A 12,646-nucleotide genomic window follows, 5' to 3' on the forward strand; every position below is an offset into this window, starting at 1 on the left:
TGGTGTGTAGTTGCTGGTGAACAACAGACTTTTGATGTAACCTTCTGTTTCCCAAACATCATGTAATCAACTACATGGATTAACATAAGGTAATTTGCAAAAAGAAAAGGAGTACTTGTGGCACCTTAGAGACTAACCAATTTATTTGAGCATAAGCTTTCGTGAGCTACAGCTCACTTCATCGGATGCATACTGTGGAAAGTGTAGAAGATCTTTTTATACACACAAAGCATGAAAAAATACCTCCCCCCACCCCACTCTCCTGCTGGTAATAGCTTATCTAAATTGGTCACTCTCCATACAATGTGTATGATAATCAAGTTGGGCCATTTCCAGCACAAATCCAGGTTTTCTCTCCCCCCCCCACTCCCACGCGGGTGGCCCCAAAGTACGCCAACATTTTTATGGCTGACTTAGAAAAACGCTTCCTCAGCTCTCGTCCCCTAACGCCCCTACTCTACTTGCGCTATATTGATGACATCTTCATCATCTGGACCCATGGAAAAGAAGCCCTTGAGGAATTCCACCATGATTTCAACAATTTCCATCCCGCCAGCAACCTCAGCCTGGTCCAGTCCACACAAGAGATCCACTTCCTGGACACTACAGTGCTAATAAACGATGGTCACATAAACACCACCCTATACCGGAAACCTACTGACCGCTATTCCTACCTACATGCCTCCAGCTTTCACCCTGACCACACCACACGATCCATTGTCTACAGCCAAGCTCTGCGATACAACCGCATTTGCTCCAACCCCTCAGACAGAGACAAACACCTACAAGATCTCTATCAAGCATTCTTACAACTACGATACCCACCTGCGGAAGTGAAGAAACAGGTTGATAGAGCCAGAAGAGTTCCCAGAGGTCACCTACTACAGGACAGGCCTAACAAAGAAAATAACAGAACGCCACTAGCCGTCACCTTCAGCCCCCAACTAAAACCCCTCCAATGCATTATTAAGGATCTACAACCTATCCTGAAGGATGACCCAACACTCTCACAAACCTTGGGAGACAGGCCAGTCCTTGCCTACAGACAGCCCCCCAACCTGAAGCAAATACTCACCAGCAACCACATACTACACAACAGAACCACTAACCCAGGAACCTCTCCTTGCAACAAAGCCCGTTGCCAACTGTGCCCACATATCTATTCAGGGGACACCATCACAGGGCCTAATAACATCAGCCACACTATCAGAGGCTCGTTCACCTGCACGTTCACCAATGTGATATATGCCATCATGTGCCAGCAATGCCCCTCTGCCATGTACATTGGTCAAACTGGACAGTCTCTACGTAAAAGAATAAATGGACACAAATCAGATGTCAAGAATTATAACATTCATAAACCAGTCGGAGAACACTTCAATCTCTCTGGTCACGTGATTACAGACGTGAAAGTTGCGATATTACAACAAAAAAAACTTCAAAACCAGACTCCAGCGAGAGACTGTTGAATTGGAATTCATTTGCAAATTGGATACAATTAATTTAGGCTTGAATAGAGACTAGGAGTGGTAAGTCATTATGCAAGGTAACCTATTTCCCCTTGTTTTTTCCTTACCCCCCCCCCCCCGACGTTCTTATTAAACCGTGGATTTGTGCTGGAAATGGCCCACCTTGATTATCATACACATTGTAAGGAGAGTGGTCACTTTAGATAAGCTATTACCAACAGGAGAGTGGGGTGGGGGGAGGTATTTTTTCATGCTTTGTGTGTATAAAAAGATCTTCTGTACTTTCCACAGTATGCATCCGATGAAGTGAGCTGTAGCTCACAAAAGCTTATGCTGAAATAAATTGGTTAGTCTCTAAGGTGCCGCAAGTACTCCTTTTCTTTTTGCGAATACAGACTAACATGGCTGTTACTCTGAAATAAGGTAATTTATCCATTAAACAGTTCATATACTGTTTACCACAAACTTTAAAGAGACATATAGACAATGACATTATTTCACCCAAGATTTCATCTAAATGTTAACATTCCCTTTTGATCTCTGAATCAGTAGCTATAGTGATAGACAGGAACTGTCTGTTTACATGTCTAACATCTAACAAGATCTAAGTAAACACATACAATTAGTATCACCTCTAATTTTCTAACAATACAGGTTTGCATTTCAAAGTTCCAGCCTACCTAACATGTCTCAAAAGTTTCAGAGGAACAGCCGTGTTAGTCTGTTAGTCTCTCACAAGTCTTGGGAGACAGGCCAGTCCTTGCCTACAGACAGCCCCGCAACCTGAAGCAAATACTCACCAACAACCACATACCACACAACAGAACCACTAACCCAGGAACTTATCCTTGCAACAAAGCCCGTTGCCAATTGTGCCCACATATCTATTCAGAGGACACCATCACAGGGCCTAATAACATCAGCCACACTATCAGAGGCTCGTTCACCTGCACATCCACCAATGTGATATATGCCATCATGTGCCAGCAATGCCCCTCTGCCATGTACATTGGTCAAACTGGACAGTCTCTACGTAAAAGAATAAATGGACACAAATCAGATGTCAAGAATTATAACATTCATAAACCAGTCGGAGAACACTTCAATCTCTCTGGTCACGCAATCACAGACATGAAGGTCGCTATCTTAAAACAAAAAAACTTCAAATCCAGACTCCAGCGAGAAACTGCTGAATTGGAATTCATTTGCAAATTGGATACTATTAATTTAGGCTTAAATAGAGACTGGGAGTGGCTAAGTCATTATGCAAGGTAGCCTGTTTCTTCTTGTTTTTTCCTACCCCCCCCCCCAGATGTTCTGGTTTAACTTGGATTTAAACTTGGAGAGTGGTCAGTTTAGATGAGCTATTACCAGCAGAAGAGTGAGTTTGTGTGTGTATGGGGGTGGGGAGGATGTGAGAAAACCTTGATCTATGCAGGAAATAGCCCGACTTGATTATGTAAAGAGTTGTCACTTTGGATGGGCTAGCACCAGCAGGAGAGTGAATTTGTGTGGGGGGTGGAGGGTGAGAAAACCTGGATTTGTGCTGGAAATGGCCCACCTGTTGATCACTTTAGATAAGCTATTACCAGCAGGACAGTGGGGTGGGAGGAGGTATTGTTTCATATTCTCTGTGTGTATATAAAGTCTGCTGCAGTTTCCACGGTAAACATCTGATGAAGTGAGCTGTAGCTCACGAAAGCTCATGCTCAAATAAATTGGTTAGTCTCTAAGGTGCCACAAGTACTCCTTTTCTTTTTATGTCTCAAAAGGTTGACCCTGGGTCATTTAGCCTGCAAGCTACTTAACCCTTTCTGGCCATGTCACAGACTTTTTTTAAATCATTTTTTAAAATTTGAAATGACTCTTCACTTTAAAATGTCCTTTGTTTTTTAAGTAAAACTAATCAAAAACATTTTAAAATGGTCAAAAAACAAAACAAAACATTTTGATTTTGAAGGAAACAAAATTCTCAGAATGGAATGACATTGTGACTTCTTGATTCGCTGAAAATTTCAAAAAATTCAGTGGTTCATTTGACCCCAAACAATTATTAATTATTATTTATTTTATTGGCAGCAAACCAAGAAATCTATTATTCATCCAGCCCTACTCTGGACTGCCCCAGTTACTCCCTGGCTGTTCCGTGCCGATCTGCTTCTTCTAAAGATCCATCTCCATGTGCTTGCTTGTGCTGGCCTGCCCCCTCTGGGTGGTTTTAAGGTTGCTTTTTATTATGGTGCCAGCTGTGAAAGGGATTTTCGCAGTTTAGCAACACTAGAGCACAAAGAGAATGAATGCCAGATAGCACTGAAGGGAGCCTAACTGCTGAAAATCCCAGGTTATCAGTAACACCTCGAGAGTCATAATTAATCTTCAGTTAACCAAGAGTTTAGGTTATCTGCAGTCTGGTATAAAGGGTTTTGTTTTGTATGCACAATAGTGTGTGTTTGTGTTTGTTAGAGAGGGAGAGAGAGTGCCCTCTAGGGATATTGCAAAGGATATATCTGGCTTTCAGGAAGGTTAATTTTCACAGCTAAACAAGTTTTGTTCTCTTTGAAAGCTATTGGTATTCCTGTTATCTTCTATTAGCAGGAATGTGATAAATGGTTCAGCCCACCTCTTAGGCAGCTGTGAGGAAATTATTTGAATTCAACTAATAAGTTTCTTTTTATGCCTAGAGTTAATTATTACAGCTGGTGGTGAAAATGTGCCTCCGATCCCAATTGAAGATGAGGTCAAAAAGGAACTGCCCATTGTTAGCAATGCTATGTTGATTGGAGATCAAAAGAAGTTCTTATCAATGTTGCTGACCTTAAAGGTAAACTACTCTTACTGTTGATTTTGACAAAATCACACCCCACTAAACTCCTGAGATCTAAAATCTTCTAGATACCTTGTTAGTTTAATGAAGCCTGAAGTCTAGGGGTGAAAAGACTTGAAACTTCCTGGATATTTTTCTGGTTTGAAAAATAGCAAGTGTGTGTGTGTGTGGTTCCACATTGGGAAAAATGTTCAAATTACAAAGTCTGCTGGCTTTACTCACACTGGTAGATTTGCTGTGAGCAAGCAGGATTTGGCCCTTATGCTGTATAGCAGAAAAAATACTTCACATTCATTTCTAATATTCTTCCATAAACAAAGCAAGACTTACTTTCAGTCTAAAATTCAAATTCACTTGCATTAAGAAAAACCTGGAAGAGCAGAAGTGAGGTCTCCATGAGAGTTCAGCATTTGCCTTCTCTATAACGGCTGTTGTCACTTTGCACAGGCAGAGTCCTTAGAATTTTAAAGTCTCAATACATAAAAAACAAAAGGCTACACAGTTTCATAGCTACTTACACAAAAGGCTTTTCTGGCCATGTTTTCTCATTACAATTTATGCTTAAGACAGAGAATGTTTACTTTCTAACAGACCCTATTTTCCACCTATTTGTTCCTTTTGGGAAGAAATCAAAGAATGAATTTAGGAACAAGATTATGAATAGCTGAGCTACAGGATCAAGCCCAACTGAAAGATTGTCCTTTGTTAAAATGCAAATATTATAGTAACAGAATGAAAAAAAGGGCCCAGTATATTATTATATAAAACTTCTTGTCTCGGGTGTCCCAGGGTTAGTCACCCTTTATATTTATTATCTCTGTCACTGATTCCTCCCCACCACCAAGTGTAAAAAATATATATTTTTTCTAATTTTAAACAGCAGCTCTGTCTCGAGAGATCAAACAGAACTATACAATTTTCAGTAGGCCATTTTTGTAAACAGCATCTTGAATACATTTCTTGAAATAACAATGCAATTGATTTGGAAAAACACAGGGTATGTCTACAATGTGATAAAAAGCTCACAGCACCCAGTCTGAGAGCCTAGATCAGCTGACTTGGGCTCCAGGGCTTGGGCTGCAGGGTTAAAAATAGCAGTGTAGAGGTTTGGGCTTGGGCTCAAGCCCAGGCTCTGAGATTCCCTCTCCCTTACAGGGTGTCAAAGCTGGGCTCCAGCCCAAGCCCAAATGTCTACACTGAAGTTTCATAGTGCTGCATCCTGAGCCCCGCAAGCCTGAGTCAGCTAACTGTGGCCAGGTCTTTTAATGCAGTGTAGACATACCCACAGTGCTAAACTTATTCAGAGTATATACAGAGCTTTTTCTATGTTAAATATTTTGACATGTTTCAAATGTGATCATGTCACATACATGACGATCACATATTAGCCAGCCTGTTTGCATTGTGTGGCCAAATTGACAAACTATCTCTCATCTAGCAAGAGTCTACAAATGGTCCCATTTTGTAGACTTAGGACTGCAGTTTGGACTGTTTCACTTAAGTTTTGATACTCTGAGCTGCCCTCAAATCCCACTGGTTTGAGTGGGGATTGAGGACACTTAGTGCCCTATTGGAGCCAGCCATTAATACTGAAACTCTGTCACTTGATATTGTAGAGTGCTCTGGACCCAGATACATCCGATCCTACTGACAATCTGACAGAGCAAGCCAGAGAATTCTGCCAGAAAATTGGCAGCAAAGCCACTAAAGTGTCAGAGATTGTGGCAACAAGAGATCAGGCTGTTTACCAGGCCATTCAAGAAGGAATCGACAGAGTCAACATGAAGTCCACTGCCAGTGTTCAGCATATTCAGAAATGGACAGTCCTGGAAAGGGATTTCTCCATTTCTGGTGGAGAATTTGGTGAGACCTCTGCATACTAATCTATACTGAGATACTAAGTGAATACAGGAGGGGTGTGGAGTACTGTAAGATTGGGATTTCTATTTCTCAGGAATGGTGGAGATGGGAGTTATATAGCTCTTCCGAAACAAGTGACAATTCTCTGATAGCAATTCAGACTGTCAGATTACAGAACAATGATATTGATACAATCTTAGGGATGTCAACCACTCCAGGATAAAATCAATTCATATTACAATTTGAAATTTAACCCATGGTTTGTGAAATATGGGAGCTTCATAAAAACCTTAATATAACATACGAGTAAGTTATCCTTGATCAATTTTTTTTTAAATTAAGAAATTCAAGAAGTCCTACAATTTTGGTGCCAGAGAAAGAATCAAAAATACAAAAAAAATTATATAATCTATATGCCAACCTATTTAATAATTGTTAATTGTGTCCACAGCTTTTTCTCTTTTTAGAAGAAGGTAAAATGAAGTCAGTTTAATCAGAGAAAACAAAATCTTATTGTAACCCTTGCTTAAAAATTAACCAGGAAATCAAGGTCATTTGGCAGCCAAGGCCTGTCTTTTGTGGGGAGGGAAAATTATGAGCAATAATTAAATAAATAAATATATGTTGGTGAAAGATGTTCTAGTTTCTTGCTTCACCAACTTTAACTTCTAACTAATGGAATACAGAATATTTATGCGGACCCCTATAGGTATTTAAAGATGTATTGTGTGCCCGGGATCCCAGGGGAGTCACACTGAGGTAACTCAATTCAGGCAAACTGCAAAGAATGGGGCAGGCAATCCCCAAAGCTGGTGGATATTCCAATACTTAGATTTACCAAGTCAGCACAAAACAGCTTCTATAAGACCTCACTGGTTACCCAGAAGCCAATGATACAGTTCCCTTAAAGTAACTCAGCCTCCACCCAGACACCCAAGTCAAATATGATGAGGATTACTGAAAATCTTATTCATCATATAAGAAAATTCTACCAATCCCAAAAGATCAGACACATTACCTCCCAGATTAATGAATATTCCAGTAAGCGTGTAAGGACACGCTTACAGCCAATCCTTATTAACTAAACTAAAATCTATTAAAAAAGAACATATTGGTTAAAAGATCAGTATACATGCAGACATGAGTACCATTCTGAGATCAGTTTTATAGTAGAGATGGTGAGCGTTGTAGTTCAGAATTAGTCCAATGTTCATATTCAGGGTGATCCAGGCAGGACTGGAGATGACTTATGACTCAAGCTTCCCCACATAAAGCATCAAGCAGATCTGAGATAAAAATGATCAGGACCCAAGACATCTTTATACAGTTTCAGGCCTTCTCTTTACAGCATGGAGTCCTTAAGCGAACAATAGGCAATCAGAGAGACTTTGAAGTAGACCTATTTCCTAAGCATCACCGGTAATTAGCTACATGGATTAACATAAAGCAATTGCCTGTTTTCCAACATTCACAGAGAGATGAATACAGTAATATTATTATTTTTACAGTTCATTTAAATGTTAAGATCTCCTTTTGATCTCTGAATTAACAGAATACAGCATAGACAGGAACCGTTTGGTTACATGTTAACCTCAAACAAGATATAAGTACACACATACAATTAGTATCACCTCTAATTGCTAATAATACAGGTTTACATTTCAAAGTTCTAGCTTATGTGACATACAATGGCCCTAATTACCATTTACATACTTTTCTAACATGTCTCTAAAGGTTGAATTTGGGTCATTTATCCTGCAGGATGCTTACCCTTTCTGGCCATGTGTCACATATTGTATGAAAGATTTACACTGTTGCCAAATACACAGAAGATCTAGTAAAGGAAGAAAGGGACCATGTCAAAGGTGGGAGGTTAATATACATGTGGGGGGCCTGTTTCTGTCAGTGTTAGTTTCTTCCAGGTTATAATCTTACCCTTGAGCAGCATCTTGGATAATACTGTCTAGCGGTAAAATTTTCAAAAGTGCCAAAGTCACATGCCAGTTGTTCAATACCAGAATGATTTCCGATCAAGTGAATTTGAACTGTGCTAGTGGATGAAAAGTTTGAGGCCTTGATTCCTTCATTCACAACATTATTTCAGAACAGAAAAATTCTGTATTCTAGTTTGTGGCTGAACTGAGATGTCAGAAAAATAACAGTGTGGTATCCATTACATTCTATTTCTTTAATAATGCAGACAGCATGTCGTCCATCCTCTAACCTTATAGGGTTATAACAATGGGGTGTCCTTTATAGGAATGGGGTTCATGTTTACCAAGTAGATAGATATGACTTTTTTCCAAGAAGCTGATTTTTTTAAAATAAAGTGTCTTGGGCATAAATGAATTGTGGGGCCCATCTACTAGGGCCTACTGGAGGTTGTTGCAGTTGTTTGAGAAATAATGCGTGCATTTCTACAGCCCTGATGACTTATTTCTTTCCACTCAAATCCATCCACACCATAGCAATAGTTACCTTCCCTGTCTACTACATCTCATCCCACTGACTTAAATCCCTCCAATAGCTTCTTGACTCATTCTGTCTCAGGTTGAAATTAAGCTTCTCCTTCAAGGCTCTGTACTGATACCATCAAATGATTAGCTACACCAATTATACTCTTAGCATGCATCCATGTGTGTGAGAGTGGATCCTTTTTTGGTAGCAGTATCCTCTATGGCTGCATCTGCTTCCTTCCACCCTGCTGACTAGTGTAGCTGAGGGCATACTTAGTTTCTTCTCTCCATCCATTCTGACTCAGTTATCCCCTATAGTCTCCGTGAGTGGAGTAAGCATATATCTCCCAACTCCTATTTGAGCCCTGGCTACAGTAATGCTGAGTTATTACATTCCTTGCTCCGTTCAGTATTATAATGATTTTGTCTTTAGTGCATATCACATGAGATTGGGGGAGAGGGGATAGAGAGAAAAGTAAGCAAAACACAACCTCACAGAAAGTAAGATGCAATTTTTGGGAGGACCCTGTGAGTATGTTACTCTAGGTTATTTGAACCCAAACCTATGGTAACTAATCTCTGTTTTCCAGGTGATATCAGGAAACAAATTGGGGGGGAACAGCACCTCCCTCTGATAAATGATTGGTATACATGAGTGCTTCTACCCAAAAATCCTTGTTTTTATTGAGTACAAAGCACACATCTAAAATAGAAATAACTTAGAGCACCCCGGAATAGAGTTACCCGAAGTCTGAGGCAGTATCCAGTGACAGCAGCAGGTTTCTGGTGGCTGGCCTTCCTCCAACGCGCTGGGGAGATAGCTGTCAGACTGCAAGCTCATAGAAATCCTCTCAGAAGAACTACTCCAAAGTACACACACTAACTAAATTCTTTTATACGTAATTCAAAACAAAGCATAACTCAAAATAACCCCTAATGGGCTGACCATTTCCCTAGCAACAGCAAAGAAATCTCAATTTCTTCTTATCAGTAAAGCAACTCTAGCAAAAAAACGTACAGGTAGGCACCCAGACCAAGGTCAGCTATCCTTTAATACTACAGCTGAGCAGATGTTTTTGTCTGCCTAAGCAAGGCCAAATTCTTTCTCGCGTTGTGGGGTCCTCGCTTCCAGCCCATGGTGGCTAAGTGCACAGCTGGCTGCAGGTTATGTCAAGTCCAGGGCTCTTGTAACAAGTAGACACAACCCTGCTAAGGGCAGGTCTACACCAGAAGTGCTATGTCGGTGTAACTGCATTGCTGTAGTGTGTCTGGTGAAGGTGCTCTATGCCGATGAGAATTCTCTCCTATCGGCATAATTATCCACCTCCAGGAGAGGCAGAAGCTATGTCAGTGGGAGAGCGTCTCCTGCCAACATAGCGCTGGTGTGAACAACACTTAGGTTGCTGTTACTTTCATTGCTTGGGGTGTGTGTGTGTTTTTCACACCCCGAGGAACGCAAGTTAGATTGACTTAAGCAATAGTGTAGACCTGCCATAAGAGAGGGCTCTTTAACTAAGGACATTAAGGGAGAAAGCTTGATTAGTTCTCTTAAAGTATTACTAAACTGGGCAGTAGCTATTTTGTTACCTCTGGTCATGAAGCCTGACATTGCTTTGTCTACAAATCATTTGGACTGAACTACTTTGTTTCTGCCCCAGCTATTCTACAGTTCCTATGGGAGATCAGCCATTGAAGCAACAGGAACATCTACTAGTCAGTCCCTTTGCAGGAATGATGTACTAGGGCTTGTTGACCCTCCAGCTAGGAAACTTTGCTGTAATTTCTCTCTCCTCTTGTAATCAACTTTGGTATGTTTTTTGTTTTAGGTCCTACGATGAAATTAAAACGACTTGCTGTGCTTGAAAAATACAAAGATGAAATTGATTCATTTTACAAAGAATAAAGCTAGTCTTCGTGCCAAGTATTGTCTGCAAGTTTCCCATGAAGCAAAACAAATTCACCAACTCTGTGTTGCCGGAAACAGCTCCCAACAAATGCATTTGAGGATTTACTTTTTTAGGCTAGCACACCTACCATTTGTTTTGCACCCTATGCAACAGGCATTAGAAGAGAAACATCCATATAAAGATCTAGTTGTAATTCAGCCTGCAAAGTAATAAAATTTCTTGCTACAGATAAGTATTTATATTGCCCGTCGTGAATATTTTACTTTTGGTCTTAAATGAGTTAAACTTAATGACATACTAATGTGAGTTTAACTGTTTATTGTAAGGATGTAGCTCGTATTCTTATGGGGGGGGGGGTAAAAGAATAAGAGAAGACTAAGCAACACCCTGATGGATATTTCCTTACAGTTTTTATAGTTCTGTAATAGGCTAAATTGATTATAATTCAAATGTTTGGTAGACATAACTAATCAAGTGGCACTGTTTAATGAAACTGTTACATCCTCATGGGGCTCAATGGCTATTGATACTAACTGAAATTAAAACATCAACAGCTCTGTAATGTTTTCAGTGAAGAGCATCTAAATAATCTTGTACCAAAAGAAATGCTACATATTGTGGCCTAATTAATTCCTCTTTCCAGCCTTGTAGCTTGTCAAGTGAGTTCTGGATTGACCATCCCAAAAAAAGACAATGAAGATTTTTTCAATCTTTGGTTCATGCTGAAAGACACTTCAGTTTAGCATTTCCCAAAGAGTCAAGTGATGAGTTGGTGGGCATGAACAGAAATAACAGCTCAAGATCAAAATCTAGACCAGGTCAAAGGATGTCTCACTCAATGCAGGGGCCCTGATTCAGAGTGGATAAAAGTCATGATTTTAAAAAAAATATTTAAATTCAGGTTTATTTAAACAAAACTATTTAAAATTAAATTTAAAGTGACAGTCTCTAAAAGCCTAAACTTATCTATTAATCATTTAAATTAAAAATAAAGCAGTACATTTGCTGTTGAGTTTTAAAGACAATCAAAGCACTGAATTGGTGGGAATTTCTGACTATGCACTTGGAACTAATTTGTTAAAATACTCAACCAGCTTTTGACAGCAGTAATCTTTTCTGCAGGTGTAGAGGGAGTATTTTCTTCATTTCTGTTTATTCAGCTAGTTCAGTTCAATGACTAGTTCATTCAAAGTTAAGAAACCAATTGGAAGTTGGAAAAAAAGAAGAGCTTATTTTCCTCTTCCAATCTGACTAACAACCAGCTGTAAGAGGATGAGCTTTACTAGTACTAAAATCTTCATGGACATAGTGACTAGAAACAATCAGTTCAATTCACTAATTACAGATACCTCCTTTGTTTAATAAATCAGTTCATTTTAAATGCAAAACATGTTTTGACGAGAGAAAAGTTTGTACCCAGCACATAATGTAGTTTAATAAAAAAAAATGTAAATGCTGTTTGTGCATTTAATTGAATTTGGATTTCCATCTAAATAAATCTTGACACAAATTGCAAGTAAAAATTTAAGAATCTGATTAAATTAAACTATGTAATTGCTTAAGTGTACAGCTAGCGTATCCTCCTGCTTAGCAAAAAGAAGGAAGTTTAGAGTAAAAGGTTCTATTTAATTGCGAATGATTGTTTAATGGTTACCAAGAAGAATCACCCTTTCTTATAACTGAAGTACTAACGCAAAACAATTAAAATCAGTGATTTAAATCAATCAATCCTGTGCTGATAACAAGCCGGAAAACTAACTGTAATACCAGTCATCTTGAAGTTTTCCATCTATTTGCAGCACTTTGCAAAATGCTTACTGCTAGGATTTTGAGGTGTGTGTGTTTGGCTACTCTGTCCCAACAACAACATTTGCTTTAAACACGCGCTTGTTAAGAGTTTGAAATCTTATTTATATATTAGATCTTTACAAACCTCTGGTACACCACCTCCTCCCCACCAAACCAAATTGCTTAAAGAGCCTGATTTTGATATCTGGTCCTTATCAAATGGAAGATAGCACCATATGAAGTGGAAGTTCTACAAAAAGTTTGTCCTTTACTGAAAATCATGTTACAGCAAGTAAGAAAACATGCTCAACTGTACCTCCTCTATACATAACTGATATTTGC

General features: G+C 39.3%; 1 protein-coding gene across 4 annotated transcripts in view; it reads left to right on the forward strand.

Annotated features, from left to right (window-relative positions):
- Nucleotides 1–11,973, forward strand: part of ACSBG1 (acyl-CoA synthetase bubblegum family member 1) — a 71,036-nt gene extending 59,063 nt beyond the window's left edge. For 3 of the 4 annotated variants that reach the window (XM_048866488.2, XM_048866487.2, XM_048866489.2), the window contains 3 exons: nucleotides 4,151–4,290; nucleotides 5,910–6,156; nucleotides 10,436–11,973. In XM_048866488.2, the coding sequence (XP_048722445.2) occupies nucleotides 4,151–4,290; nucleotides 5,910–6,156; nucleotides 10,436–10,512 (464 nt within the window). In that variant the 3' untranslated portion in view covers nucleotides 10,513–11,973. The remainder of the gene's footprint in view (nucleotides 1–4,150; nucleotides 4,291–5,909; nucleotides 6,157–10,435) is intronic. The other variant, XM_048866492.2, reaches the window with a different exon arrangement.
- The last annotated feature ends 673 nt before the right edge of the window (nucleotides 11,974–12,646 follow it).

This window comes from Caretta caretta, chromosome 10 (assembly GCF_965140235.1).
Source record: "Caretta caretta isolate rCarCar2 chromosome 10, rCarCar1.hap1, whole genome shotgun sequence".
In the NCBI taxonomy this organism is placed as follows: Eukaryota; Metazoa; Chordata; order Testudines; family Cheloniidae; genus Caretta; species Caretta caretta.